At 22.0% G+C, this 13898-nt stretch overlaps 1 protein-coding gene across 1 annotated transcript; it reads left to right on the top strand.

Annotated features, from left to right (window-relative positions):
- The first annotated feature begins 10329 nt into the window (after positions 1–10329).
- On the top strand, positions 10330–12346 carry BO66DRAFT_340654 (uncharacterized protein). Its single transcript, XM_025644413.1, has 2 exons — positions 10330–10558; positions 10627–12346. The coding sequence occupies exons 1-2, from the start codon at positions 10536–10538 to the stop codon at positions 12200–12202; spliced, it is 1599 nt and encodes a 532-aa protein (XP_025508509.1). The 5' UTR covers positions 10330–10535; the 3' UTR covers positions 12203–12346.
- The last annotated feature ends 1552 nt before the right edge of the window (positions 12347–13898 follow it).

Raw genomic sequence — 13898 nt, 5'->3', positions numbered from 1 at the left:
AAGATTAGATAAATAAAAAAATAAATAGAATAATAAATTTAATATATAATTCTAATTAATAAAACTAAACTAAACTAAACTAAACTAAATAAAAATAATAAAAAATATTAGACTATTTAAACTATTTTTTTTGTTTACTAATTTTTTAAATAGGGAACTAGAAATATTTAATAAATAGAAGTAAAAATATAGGAATAGAATAAATAAAACAGGCTAGAATAATAGCTTTTATTTAGATAACTAAATTAAGAAGACTAGGACTTGGGGTTTTAATACCTAGGTAACCCTTTAGTCTGACATAATTTTATTTTAGAATAGTTTTTTATATATTATATAACTATCTAATAGTAAGCTTAAAAATATTAAGATTAGATAATATTAAAAAATATATTAAAAAATAAAATTAAATAATAAAAAGTATTATATAATATTAAACTAAGATTAAATAAAAAGATAATATTAATATATTTAATATAAAAATAAAATATCTAGTTATAAAAAAAATTAATAATTATATAACTTTTTATTATTTAATTACAAGCCTTGGGCTCTTGCTTCGCTCGGGGTGCCGCGCAGGCTCGGACTATTATATATATTTCTAATCAGAAATATATACATATTATACGTATTGTTATAATAGAAGCAACCAGCTGTATATAAATTAGTTAATTAATATAAATATATACCAGCTGTAGGTATTATATAAATATTAAAATATTTATTATTTAATATTTTTTATATTCTACTATTATTATTATTTATTTTATTTTTTTAAAAAAATTATTTATTTTATAAATATTTATTCTACGGGCTGTTAAAACTCTTAAATTAAGTTATTTTATTATATTATATATAAAAACCGGTTATTATATATTAGATTAGTATTATATAGTTATTTAATATTATTTAATTATATAAATAATAACTAGTTAGATATTACTATTATATAAAATAATATATATTTCTATTATAATTCTAAGCTAATTTGGAATATAGTATTAAAAAATAATAAATAGCTAATAATTTAAGTATATAAATATATATAAATATAACTTACAGCTATAACTATTTTTTTAAATTTATATTTCTTATAAATAATAGTATTTTTTTAATAATATTAATACTACTACTGTTACTACTGTACATATTATTAAAACGAATAAATTAAAATTAATATAATTATATTAAAATAAATAATTAATATGATTTATAATAATTTTTAATATTTTTTTTAGTTTTTTTACTATACAGCTTTAGACTCCGGCTGTTAACTATAATCTAGCTAGATATATAATTTTTAAGCTGATAATTAAGCTTACCGCCGACTATAATATAATTTATAAGTTTATAATCTATTAATATAAATATGACTTTTTATTATTTTTAATTATTTATTAAATTAAAAGTCTAAATAGATCTAAACTTTTAATATAATATTAATAAATATAAAAAATAACTAGAAGTTCTATTTTTATTATTAATAGAATTATAAACTATAAATAAGATATATTATTTTATTTAATCATTTAAATAATTTTTATATAAATTATTATTTTAATTTTTTAAATTATTACTGTTGCTGTTACTGTAAATAAAATTATAATTAAATAAAAAATTTAATAATTAATTTAAATTATAATTTTTATTATTATTATTATTATTAATAATATTATTACTATTATAACTATAGCAGCTACTACTATTATTATTACTACTACTATTAATAATAATAATAAAAATAATAATAAAAATAATAATAATAATAATAATAATAATAATAATAATAAAAAAGATTTTTATAGTTTATAAATTTTTTAAAAGTTTATTAATCTAATTTTTTATTAGCTGTTATATTTTTATTTCTTTGTTTATAGTTTATTTTTTTCTTTAAAAAATAATCTAATAATTTAATATTTTTATTAACAGCTAGAATATTATAATAATTATTTTCTAAATTATAAAAACTATTATTAATATTATTATAGCTGCTACTAAGACTTAGATTGATATTATCTATTATTTTATAGTTATATTTTATATTATTACTAACTAGAAAAAAAAAGAAGAAGAAAAAAAAAGAATAAAAAGAAGAATAAAAATAAAAATAAAAATAAGCTTATAGTTTAGAAACTAGATTTTTAGATTATTATATTTTTAAACAGGCTATATATCTGGGCTGGCTATTTATATAATTAATTAAATTTTTTATTTTTTAGCCGATTAGTATATAAATATTTTAATAAATAAATTATTAAAATAATTTTTAGTATAATATATTTTTAAATAAATTAGCCGGTAGGCTTGCTAAATATTTTAATAACTAGTAGTTTATTTAATTATAAAATTATTAAAAAATCTTTTTATATATAATATTATTAATAATAGTTATCTCCGGCCGATATAAAACAGCCAGTCTAATAATATTTATTATATAAAAAATACTATATATAACTATTTATAAAAAAATAATAGAAGATAAAAATCTATAGCTATAATTTATAAAAATGAGCTCTAAAAATAAATAATTATTATTATAAAATAAAAATAAACCGGAAACTATTTATAAATAAAAATAAAAAAAAGTTTATTTTTATTTAAATATAAAATAATTTATAGAATTAACTGTATTAAACTAATATAATTATTAATTAATATTTTAATTTTAATTAATTATAATTTCAAAAATTATATTAATAAATATATTTTATTATATAAACTATTTAATATATATTTATTTTTTAAATAGATAATAAATATATCCGGTTTTAGCTATAAAATTAAAAAAAAACAAACTAAATAAGTTAACTATATATAAAAACTTATATATAAACTTTTTAATATTATTATTAATATTATTTATTAAGGCTTTATTGGCTTTATAAATATTAATTATATAATCTACTAGTTTATTTAAATAATAATTATTAAACTTATTTAAAAAATATTATAAAATATAAGAATTATATACTTAATAAAAAAACCAGTATCTAAGTTTTAATAAAAATAAACTATAAAAAATATATATTTATAAAGATTTTTAATATTGTTAGTTTAATATATATTAATAAATAGACTAATTTAGCTATAAAAATTATAATTATATAATATATTAATCAGCTAAATAATATATATTTTATTTTTTAATTTTTTTTATAAATAGTAGTTCTTATATAGTTATAGAATATAGAATAATTTTTATAAAAAAATATTATAAATAAATAATAATAATATTTAAATAATATTTTTTTTTAATTATAAATAATATTTATATAAAATTACTACTAAAAAAATTAAAATATTACTCAATAGTTTACTAGAATAATATCTGATATTATTTAATATTTAGTAAATAGTTTTAAAAATATAATAACATTATATAAAAATCTTATTTTAAATAATTAAATTTATATTTTATAGCTTAGCTATAAGATTAGACTATAAACTAATTAAATATATAGATATTTCTATTAATTTAAAAAAATATAAAATTTAAAATAAATTATATAATTATAATATAAAAATAATATTATTATATTAAATAATATTATATAAATAATATTTTTATTCAGCAAATACAGCTTACTATATATAATATAATATAAAAATATTTTTTTAGTATTATTAATATTTTAAATAAAATAGTAGACTGGCTGGTTTTAAATAATAGCTGTTATAATAATATTAAAAATTATATATTATAAATTATTTAGTTAATATTTTATTTTTTTAGTTTAAAAGATATAGTCGGCCGGCTAACTATCCAGTTTTTAATATTTAGTAATATTTTTAGTCTATTTTTATTAATTAATTACAAAAAAACCCGAAAATCTATAAATAAATAATTTTTAGTTTTAAATAGTTTATTTATAAACCAAAGACTGTAGTTAATCTTATAGTTAGAAATAACTGGAGATTTCTATATCTATAAGATTTAATAAATAAGATTATTTATAAAAAATATTTTAAATTTGTTTTATAATACTAGTAGTTTATTTATTAAACTAAATAATAAAGCTATTATAAATAAAAATTATAAAATAGATTTAAATATAAAGACTATTATTTTTTAAAATATTAGATATTATTTTTTATTATTATTAAGTAGATTCAGAGTCCGGCAGACGGCTTAAAATATAAAATAAAATATATTATTAATAATATAAAAATTCTTAAAATTAGTAGAATCTATTTTAATAATTAAAAAAATTATAAATAAAACTATTTTTTATATTATAATTATAATAATATATTTAATTAATTATAAAGCCCTACTACTACAGCTGTTATAATTTTATATTTTTTTTTTATATTTTAAATAAAGTATTAAAATATTTCTGTATACTAATAATAGATTTATTTAAAATCTAACTAGACTATTCTTATATTATATTTAAAAAAGACTATTAATATACTGCAGAAAGACTTTAAATAATCTATAATTTTTTATATATTAATATTTTTAAAAAATAATATAGTTTACGAGTCTAAATTATAGACTGTGAAAACTATAATTAACAAATATTTTTTATAAATATAAAAATAAAAAAAATATATGATACTTTTTATTAGATTAATATAATAATTCTTAAGATACTAATTAATCTTATTATTAATTTAGAAATATAATATAATATAATTTAGATTTTTATATATATATTTAATAATATATTTAATTATTTTAATACTTCGGTAGACTTATATACTAATATAATAATATAGCTATAAAAAATAGATTATATAGTATAATTTATATATTATTAATTTTAATTTTTTTATTATTAATTATTTTTTTAAAACTTGTTTTAGGCCGGTAATAATAGTAATAAAAAAATAGCTGTTTTCTTATAATAATATAATTTTTTATTATATTATTAGAAAATATTTTATATAGAAAATCTTACTAATATTCGGATTTTTTATATAGTAAGATATTTAAAGATTATATAATAGATTATAGGAATTATAAATTATATATATATAAATAAGTTTATATAGCTTTAGTTTTATTTTTAAATTAGATAGTTTAGCCGAAATAATTTTATTTATAATATTTAAATCTAAGAATTAATTATAGTTTATTAAAAATAGAATAAAATAATAATAAAATAGACTATATTTTTAATATTTGAATATTGAAAACTATATTTATAATAGCCTAAAAATCTTTATATTTTTAATTGTATAAAATAGTTTCTATTTTTTTTAATTTATAAATATAAATAAAAAGATCGGGCTGATTATCTATAAATAAACTATAAAATAGTTTATTTTAAATTTTCAGCTAATTAGAATTTATTATAATAATAATAAAAAGTAAAAACAGACTATAAATTTATATAATAATTATAATATTATAAAAAAGCTGTTATATATAGTATAAATTATTTATATAACCGGATAATAGAACTATTTTATAATCTAATTTTTTAGCTGTATAGTTAATACTATTAGTATATATTATTAAATCTATTAGTCTATTATATAAATTAGTTTATAAATTATTTTAATTATATTTTATTTATTTTAATTTATTTTATTTAATAATCATTTATATATTTATTAAATACTACTATTATAAATATCCGGCCCGTTGCAGTATATTAAACTTATTATTATAAATGAATATATAATATATATAAAATACTTAGATTATTAATTAGCTATTTTTATAGTTTAAATTATTATTAAAATATAAAATAGTATTTTTATAAAGCTGTAGGTTCTAGTACCAGCCTAAATTACTATATAAAAAAAGAATATAATATAAAATAAAATAAAAAATCTATAATAAATTAATATAGATTAGCTATAGCTGTTTCTTAATAGTATATAAATATAGAATAATATCTTAAAATATACAGCAGCTATAATTAATATCTATATTCAGGATAATAATAGTTATTTGAAATAAAATAAAAAGATTATAATATTAATAATCTATATTTCTTTTATTATAAGATTAATCTGTAAGATTAATATAATATTAATTAATATTAAATATAAATTCATTTTATATAACTATTTTTACACGGATTAATATATTAGAATATATAAATTAATATTTTTAAGTATTTTAACTAATTAATTTAGTATAAAATTAAAAGATTTATATTATATTAGATATAAATATTATTATTAAATTCTATATTATAAAACTAAATTTATATAAAAAAACAGATAGCTGTTATTATATTTTAGTAGTTTATATAAATAAATTGATTTATTTATAATATTAACTAGAATATTTCTACCGGAGATATATTTATTAATCTAATAATTTAGAGATATAAAAACTATTATATTATTATAATAATAAATTTTAGATATAAATTAGCAGCTGTTAAAATTCTGGTAAGAATATAGATTATAAAAAAAGGAGAAAGATATATAAACTATAAATAGAATTATATTATTCTTTATATAATATTTTATAAATAAAAATAAATTCAAAAATAAATTATAATTATATTTATTTAGTTAGTATAGAACTATATAAAAAAATATAGTATATTTATACAGCTAAGATTATATGATTTAACTGATTATTAATAAAAATAATAAATATATAATATATTTTATACTAGGCTGCGAGATTATTTCCGATATTATAAAAATCTTTCATATAAATAAATAAACTTATTTTGTTAAATAGAAGACAGCTAGCAGGCTGTATTATCAATAATTATCTAAATAATAAAAAAACTTAAAAATTAGATTAAATATAAATATTTTTTATAGTCTATCCGGCCCGCGTAGTAAAATAACTAAAAATAGAAAAGTTATATAATAGCTATAAATATATAACTAAGTAATTAAATAGATTAATTATAAATTATTTAAAAAAAAGAATATATAGTAGTTAAAACATATTTTAAAAATATGTAAATATAAAGAACGGTTTAGAATTATATATTAAAAATTATTTAAAAAATATTAACAGCGGTAGTTTATACAGAAAAAACCAATTTATAAAAAATTTAACCATTTAAATAAAATAAACTATAAAAAAATCCAGCGATATCGGGAAATTATAAAAGTAAAAAAAGATAAAGCTGTAAATAAATATATAAATAGAAATAATAGATTATAAAAAGAAAAAGCAGAAATTTTTAGTATAATAAAATATTAGTTAGAATTTAGTCAGCCGGCTAAAAGTAGAATAAAATATTTATATAAGAAAATATAAAAATCTAATATTAAAAAATTATTAAAAATTAAATTCTTTATATTAAAAACTAAAAATAGTATTAATCTGTAGCGAAAACTCTGATTTATTTATAGAATTTTAAATTTTTAAAAAATGTAAAGAATCCGGGCTATAAAATTAATAAACATAATCTTTCTATTGTTTATTAATATCTAGCCTCTTTAAGACAGTGGGGCTATGAAAATTATATATTTAATAAGATAGAATTTTTCCGTATTTAATAAATCTATTTTCAGAAAATTATATCAAGAATTGAGTGAGAAATCGAATTTCTAATTAAATTGTAACATTTTTGTATATAATAGTAGAGATAATTAAAACTAATTAACTAATTTAATATTATATAATATAATTAATAATAAAATATATTAATAAATAATATATCAGCTATACTATTAATTATAATAATATATTAGTTATATATATAATTTTAGAATTAATATTATTTTTTATTTATAAAAATAAAATCTATATATTAATATTAGATTCTTAAATATTTAAAATATTAATTAGATATATCAGCTTATTTTTTGATTATTAATAAAATATATAAAATATTATAATTTATTTAAATATAAAACTGTACTAATATCTATAATTTTATTTATTTTAATAAAAAACTATAGTCAAAATATATAAAAAATTAAGCAAGCAAGCTAAAAAACTATAATTAAAATATATGAAAAATTAAGTAAATAAATTAAAAAGCTATAGTTAAAATATGTAAAAAATTAAATAAATAAATTAAAAAACTATAATTAAAATACATAAAAAATTAAATAAGTAAGCTAAAAAGCTACAATTAAAATATATAAAAAATTAAATAAATAAGTTAAAAAATTATAGTTAAAATATATAAAGAATTAAGTAAGTAAGCTAAAAAGCTATAATTAAAATATATAAAAAATTGAATAAATAAGTTAATAAATTATAGTTAAAATATATAAAAAATTAAATAAATAAAGTAAAAAGCTATAATTAAAATATATAAAAAATTAAATAAATAAATTAAAAAGCTATAGTTAAAATATACTAAAAGTTAAGTAAGTAATCCAAAGAGCTGTAGTTAAAGCATGCGAGATATTAAGCAAGCAAGCCAAAGAGCTGCAGTTAAAGCATACCTCCCTTAGCCCAAAGGGTGCTTCAACGAAGAAAGTCAAATCTCGGGCACTCAATAAGAATATGTTTAACCGATTAAAACCCCCCACCCGCAGGGGCATGCAGTCGATTCGGCGGCTCCGATGGTCCCCAGATAAGCACCCAGGGCAATTTTGCCAGTTAGCATTTGAACCAGCACCGAGGACCATGCCCGGTGTAGGCCCGTGTGCCTATATTTAAATAGAAATAAAGATATAAATTATTATTATATTTAATATTTATTATAAAAAATATATTTATCATTTTTTTTCTATAAAAAAATCTTTAAATCTAAAAAAATAAATTATTAGATTAACTATCTGCTAGCTTTTTTAATAGTTATATAATATTATTTTTCTAATTTTTTTTTAAATATTTACTAAGATTATATTTTTTGATTTATTATTTTTTTAAGTATTTATAGAACTGTATTTATATAACCGGCGTCTATTTTTTATTTTTAGTAATATTTTTAAAATAAAGAACTAAATTAAAAAAATTAATATTTTTATAAAAACTATTATTATTTCTACTAATATTATTTTTATATATTATTATTTATAATAAAAAGTTATTTTTTAAATGATATAAAAAATAATAATATAAATATTAATTTTACAGCCGAAGGCCCGGGTGTCTAAATATCTATATTTAAATATATTAATAAATTAAAATAGTTTTATATATTTTAAAGATTTTATAGTTAGAAAACTAATAATTATAACTTATTTTTTAAGTATGTTTTTTTATAGATAATTCTATAAATAATAATAAAAATCTTATTAGTATATTTAAGTTTTAAAAACTAATTTAAATATGTTTTAAATATATTTTTTAATATTAAGTTTATAAGCTATTCTTTAATTAAAATTAATTATTATTTTTATATATTAAAATATTTCTCGCCCGAAGCTAATTATAGTAAGATTTTATTAATAAAATCTTTTATATAATAAAAAAAGAGGCTTATTCTAATAGTATATAATTAAATATTTTATTTTTATTTATTTATAAAAAATATTAATAGTACTGATAAAAAGTCTAGCAGTTGATTAAAAAAAACTTTATATTTTTTTAATATTATATATAATATTAAATAATATTATTATTTTTAGTTTTTTAGTTTTTTATATTTAATACATATTAGAAATATTTCAGTTATTAATTAACTGGCTGGAGTACTACTCTATATATATAAAAAACCTAGGAATTAAAAAAGATAGAAAAAATATTATAAATAATATAAAATTTAGAGATATAAGATCTTTTAGTAAAATATTAATAAAATTAGTATTCTAAAAAAAATATTAAATAAAAAAAGATTAATAATCTAAAGAAAATATAAAAAAAGATAGATTCTAGCTATTTAAATATTTATCTAAACTGCCCGCCGAAGACGGTAAGCTGCCCAGCTAATAGAAGACGAGACACTCCATACTATTAAATAATATTTTATATAATAGAAAATATATATTAATAGTATTGAATTTATTTATATTAATATAATAAATCAAGCTGTTAATAATCTAATAAAACTGCTTAAATATCTTATTTATTCTTGTTTTATTAAACAGTTTAATATAATAAATCTTATTTAATTGTAGCATATATCGGCTACATCGATATTCTGCCGTTTGTCCGACGCCGCCTTAGTCACCGCCTAAGCGGAAGAACTTCGGTCTCGTCGATTCTTCGGACTTCCTCCTCCTCTTCCTTGAATCAATCAAGCATACTCTTTCATGAACTCGATCTTCTACATTAATATTCTTATTTCTGTATTGTTTATTTTTTATTCTGGAAATATAAATAGTCTTATATTTTTTTTATATATAACTTAATAGCAATCTTCTTATTTATAAAAATTATAAAATATCTGGGGTCACGTAACCTCAGATCTTACTATTTTTCTGAGAAAGCCACGTAGGTACACAAGCTAGCCAAGTCTATCTTGAAGCGGTGAGAGCCAACTAACGGCAAGAAGGCGGCAAAATCCTTTCACCTCTACTATCCACCTCAGCTCCATCTATCCTTACTGCGCCCGAAGTGGCAATAGTCATTCTCCAACCTAACCCTAGCCAATGATGTTGGATACATTACCACTCTCTTTAATATAAGACCGGAAGAAAACAGTCTCATCGACACACACAGCCCGATTTTCTTGTGAAACCAGCAGAAGCCGTAACAAGACAACATGGACTGGGATCGCAACAGAAGGTTTGGTCGACATGCCCTTTCCTATCTTTCCATCCAATCGATTGAGGCTGATGGTGTTTCAACCCTAGATTTGATGATCATCGCGGTGGTGAAAGCTACAGACCTGCTGGCTCTAGAGGTTATAGTCGTCGCAGCAGATCACCTCCTAGGGTTCGTTCTCCACGTCTCGTCGCGGACACATGGGTTCCCAGTAATCGGACATATGGCCGTGCTCGTAGTCGGTCACCGGCTCCTTCCAGGCGTCGCCCTTCACGTAGCCCTCATTTCTACAGTCGAGATACTGTACTGGGCTCTTATCAGAAGGCATCCTCTCCACCGCGCCGTTTCTCACCCAGGAGGGAAGGCAGAAATCGATCACCACATCAGTCACTCTGGCGATCAAGATCACCTTATGGCGATGGCCCGTATCGGGAGATGAGTTGGGGCCGAAGCACCCCGAAAAGATTGCGAGAAGCGTCGCCCCCCGGTCGAAATTTCAGGCAACCCCGTAGAGAGCGTCCTTCTCTGCCCGCAGACAAGTATTCAAAAGCCGAACTACCAGCTCGCGATAGCAGTGGCCGCACCCCCCTACTGCACCGACCACGCAGTCCTTTACACACAGTCCGCAGAGATCGGGCACCAGAGTTTGGCGTATCTCAAAAGCGGTCATCACCATCTGCCAAGGGTGAACGATCTCCAGCGCACACGTCGGCCTCTGCTTCTTTACCCAACTCAAGACGGTCATCTCCGGTCAATGAGAGATCCAACGCCTTTCCCGACCAAATCCGGGATCGCTCTCCGTCGCATCGTACACCTATTTGCTATCAACCTAGAAACTCAGATTATCCGAGATTACGCGAAGACCCCCCAGGTTCGTTGACAGATAAGCCCAGGCATGAGGAAGTAAGACCAAGGGTGCCTGTCCCAGACCATGCGCGCACCGCTGCAGAGAGGGGAGGTACAGACCGAGATGACCGACGTCGGTGTTCCGATGCCCAGTTCACTGGAAAAGCACACATGCCCGCTGCTTTTCATCCCAATAGTGTCCCAACACAGCCGAAAGCTTACAACGCCGCACAATCCCAAGCGCCACCGTCCGGTCCTTCACACGGCCTTAGAGTTTTGCCGCAGCAAAATCGCGGGTCGAGCATTTCTTTACTATCAGCCCCGACTCGGCCCCGTGGTGGTGCGAGCTTCAAAGATAATTCCTGGTTAGCAACGTCAGCGCGTCGCGGAGGTGCATCTATCGGGCTCCACGGAGCTCCTCCGACTGGCCCGCGCAGCAGTTTGCCCCCTACAACACCAATAGCCGAGTCAAATCGACAATCGTCTGGCAGACAGAATAGTGTCCCTGGGCATACTCACTCGCGCGTGCAGAAGATTCCTAACCACTTATCCGGACTACGTGCAATTGTAACTGAAGGCAGACCCTTTTCCTCTGGCCTCAATATCTTTATGGAAAAGCGCCTCTCTCAATTGGATATCGATAAAGACAGACTCATTGAGCAGACAATTGACCATCGGAGACTGATTCGCCTTGGTGCGCACGACTGGGACAAACTGGACAGAGAAATTGCTATTTGTGCGCTGAAGAGCGAATTGGCAGAGGGGCATCTGCAGCGAATTAGTGATAGTGATAGCATACACCTTAGCACCACATTTTAGAGTATGCGAACTCGGACTTTAGTTTCCCGAGTTGTGACTTTGTGATTTGTGTTGTGGGGTTGTTCCGGCAGACTCTTTGTTAGGTTCCGTATGAAGGACATGTAGCTTCTGGTCTCACTGGCTAGACTTTTTGCCTATTAACAGCACTGCTATCAAATGTGTAGAGTCGTTTGAACATTCAAGGTGTATGACTTCCACTGTCTCATCCCTATGATGTAGAAAAAATGTTCTGGGAAGATCGGACAAGTGGCCGCCTCCTGGCTGAATGGTATACTGCACATGGTTTTTGTAGGGAAAATGGTTGTACTCTGTACAAGTATCAGTTTTCGCCACTGCCCAGTAGATTGACCGCCTTTATTACTCTTCTAAAGTAATCGGTAAGCGAGTCGGCCATGTAAGCCAGTCGGCCACCTATGTATTATATATATAAAGCTGATTTTAATCTTTAAATAGTTTAATAATCTTAGAATATATACTTTAAAAAATCTGTAATATATAATCTAAGAACTTATTTAAAATAATAACTTAGTTTATTTTCTTCTAAAATCTATTATTTACTAGTAGTAATTCTTTAATAAAGTATTATTTTTATAAGATATATAAATAATATATATAAAAGTTAATAAAGATAATTAAAATTTTTTCTTCTATAAATAAATAAATTATATATATATAATATTTAATATTTAGTTTTAAAAAGATTTAATAGAAATTGGTAAAGATAATATAACTTAAAAATCAGCTATTTTATATATAATATATAGGTGGCCGACTGGCTTATATGGCCGACTCGCTTACCAAATATGTTACCGCTTCCTTCTAAAATCGTACTCGTCGCTGCGGCGCCCCTCCACCGCAGGTGGAGGGTCGCCTTCACCTCATAAATAATCCCACCTTAAGAATAACAAAAAACACATACTGATCCTATTTTTTTCGATCATATATAACTTTATTAATTTAAAGAATTAGACTTTACTATTTTAAAAAAGATAAAAGTAATAATATATAAAAGATTAATCTTTAAAAAAACAGATATTTTCTAACTATATTTTCTATAATTATTAGAAAACTAAAGATTTCTGAGATTCCAGGCATCTTTTTAGCTATTTTTTCTTAATATACAATATTTTGAGAAAAAGAAAGGCTAGATATATAATTCTAGATATAAAAAATATAATATTTTAGTCTTGAAGTCTAATATTTCACGTTAATAAAGTTATATATAATTAAAAAGTAGGATTAGTATATGTTTTTTGTTATTCTTAACATGGGATTATTCGTAAGGTGGAGGCGACCAACCCCTCATAAGGGGTGGGTTAACGATAGCGACGAGTAGTGGGATAAATACTCTGCCTAATACCTTGGTGTTCTCGCAGGACTCAGTAACTTGGGCCCTATTAGTAATGATTTTGCAATACTACTTAGTATGGCGGTCTCATATAGTACGAGTAGATGGGTCCTCGGTGACGAAAAGTCCACTCTAGATCTTTCCGGCAGTATTTGATTAATTGGAATCTGACATTTCGGTTGACTCAGCTGGCTGTTGAGGCTGTTTGGTGATATAATTGTCTAACTGCCTCAGATAGATACCTTAATAGAGAGCGGTAGGTAGTAATTGTGAGGTGTGGGACTGCTGACATTTACAATCTGAAGGCACCCAGGTATGTAATGTATATTTTTACTATATTTGTACTCA

The sequence above is a fragment of the Aspergillus aculeatinus genome, assembly GCF_003184765.1.
Source record: "Aspergillus aculeatinus CBS 121060 unplaced genomic scaffold BO66scaffold_3, whole genome shotgun sequence".
Taxonomy (NCBI): domain Eukaryota; kingdom Fungi; phylum Ascomycota; class Eurotiomycetes; order Eurotiales; family Aspergillaceae; genus Aspergillus; species Aspergillus aculeatinus.
Note: the sequence above shows the minus strand (reverse complement) of the source record. Positions and strands in the feature narration are given on the sequence as shown.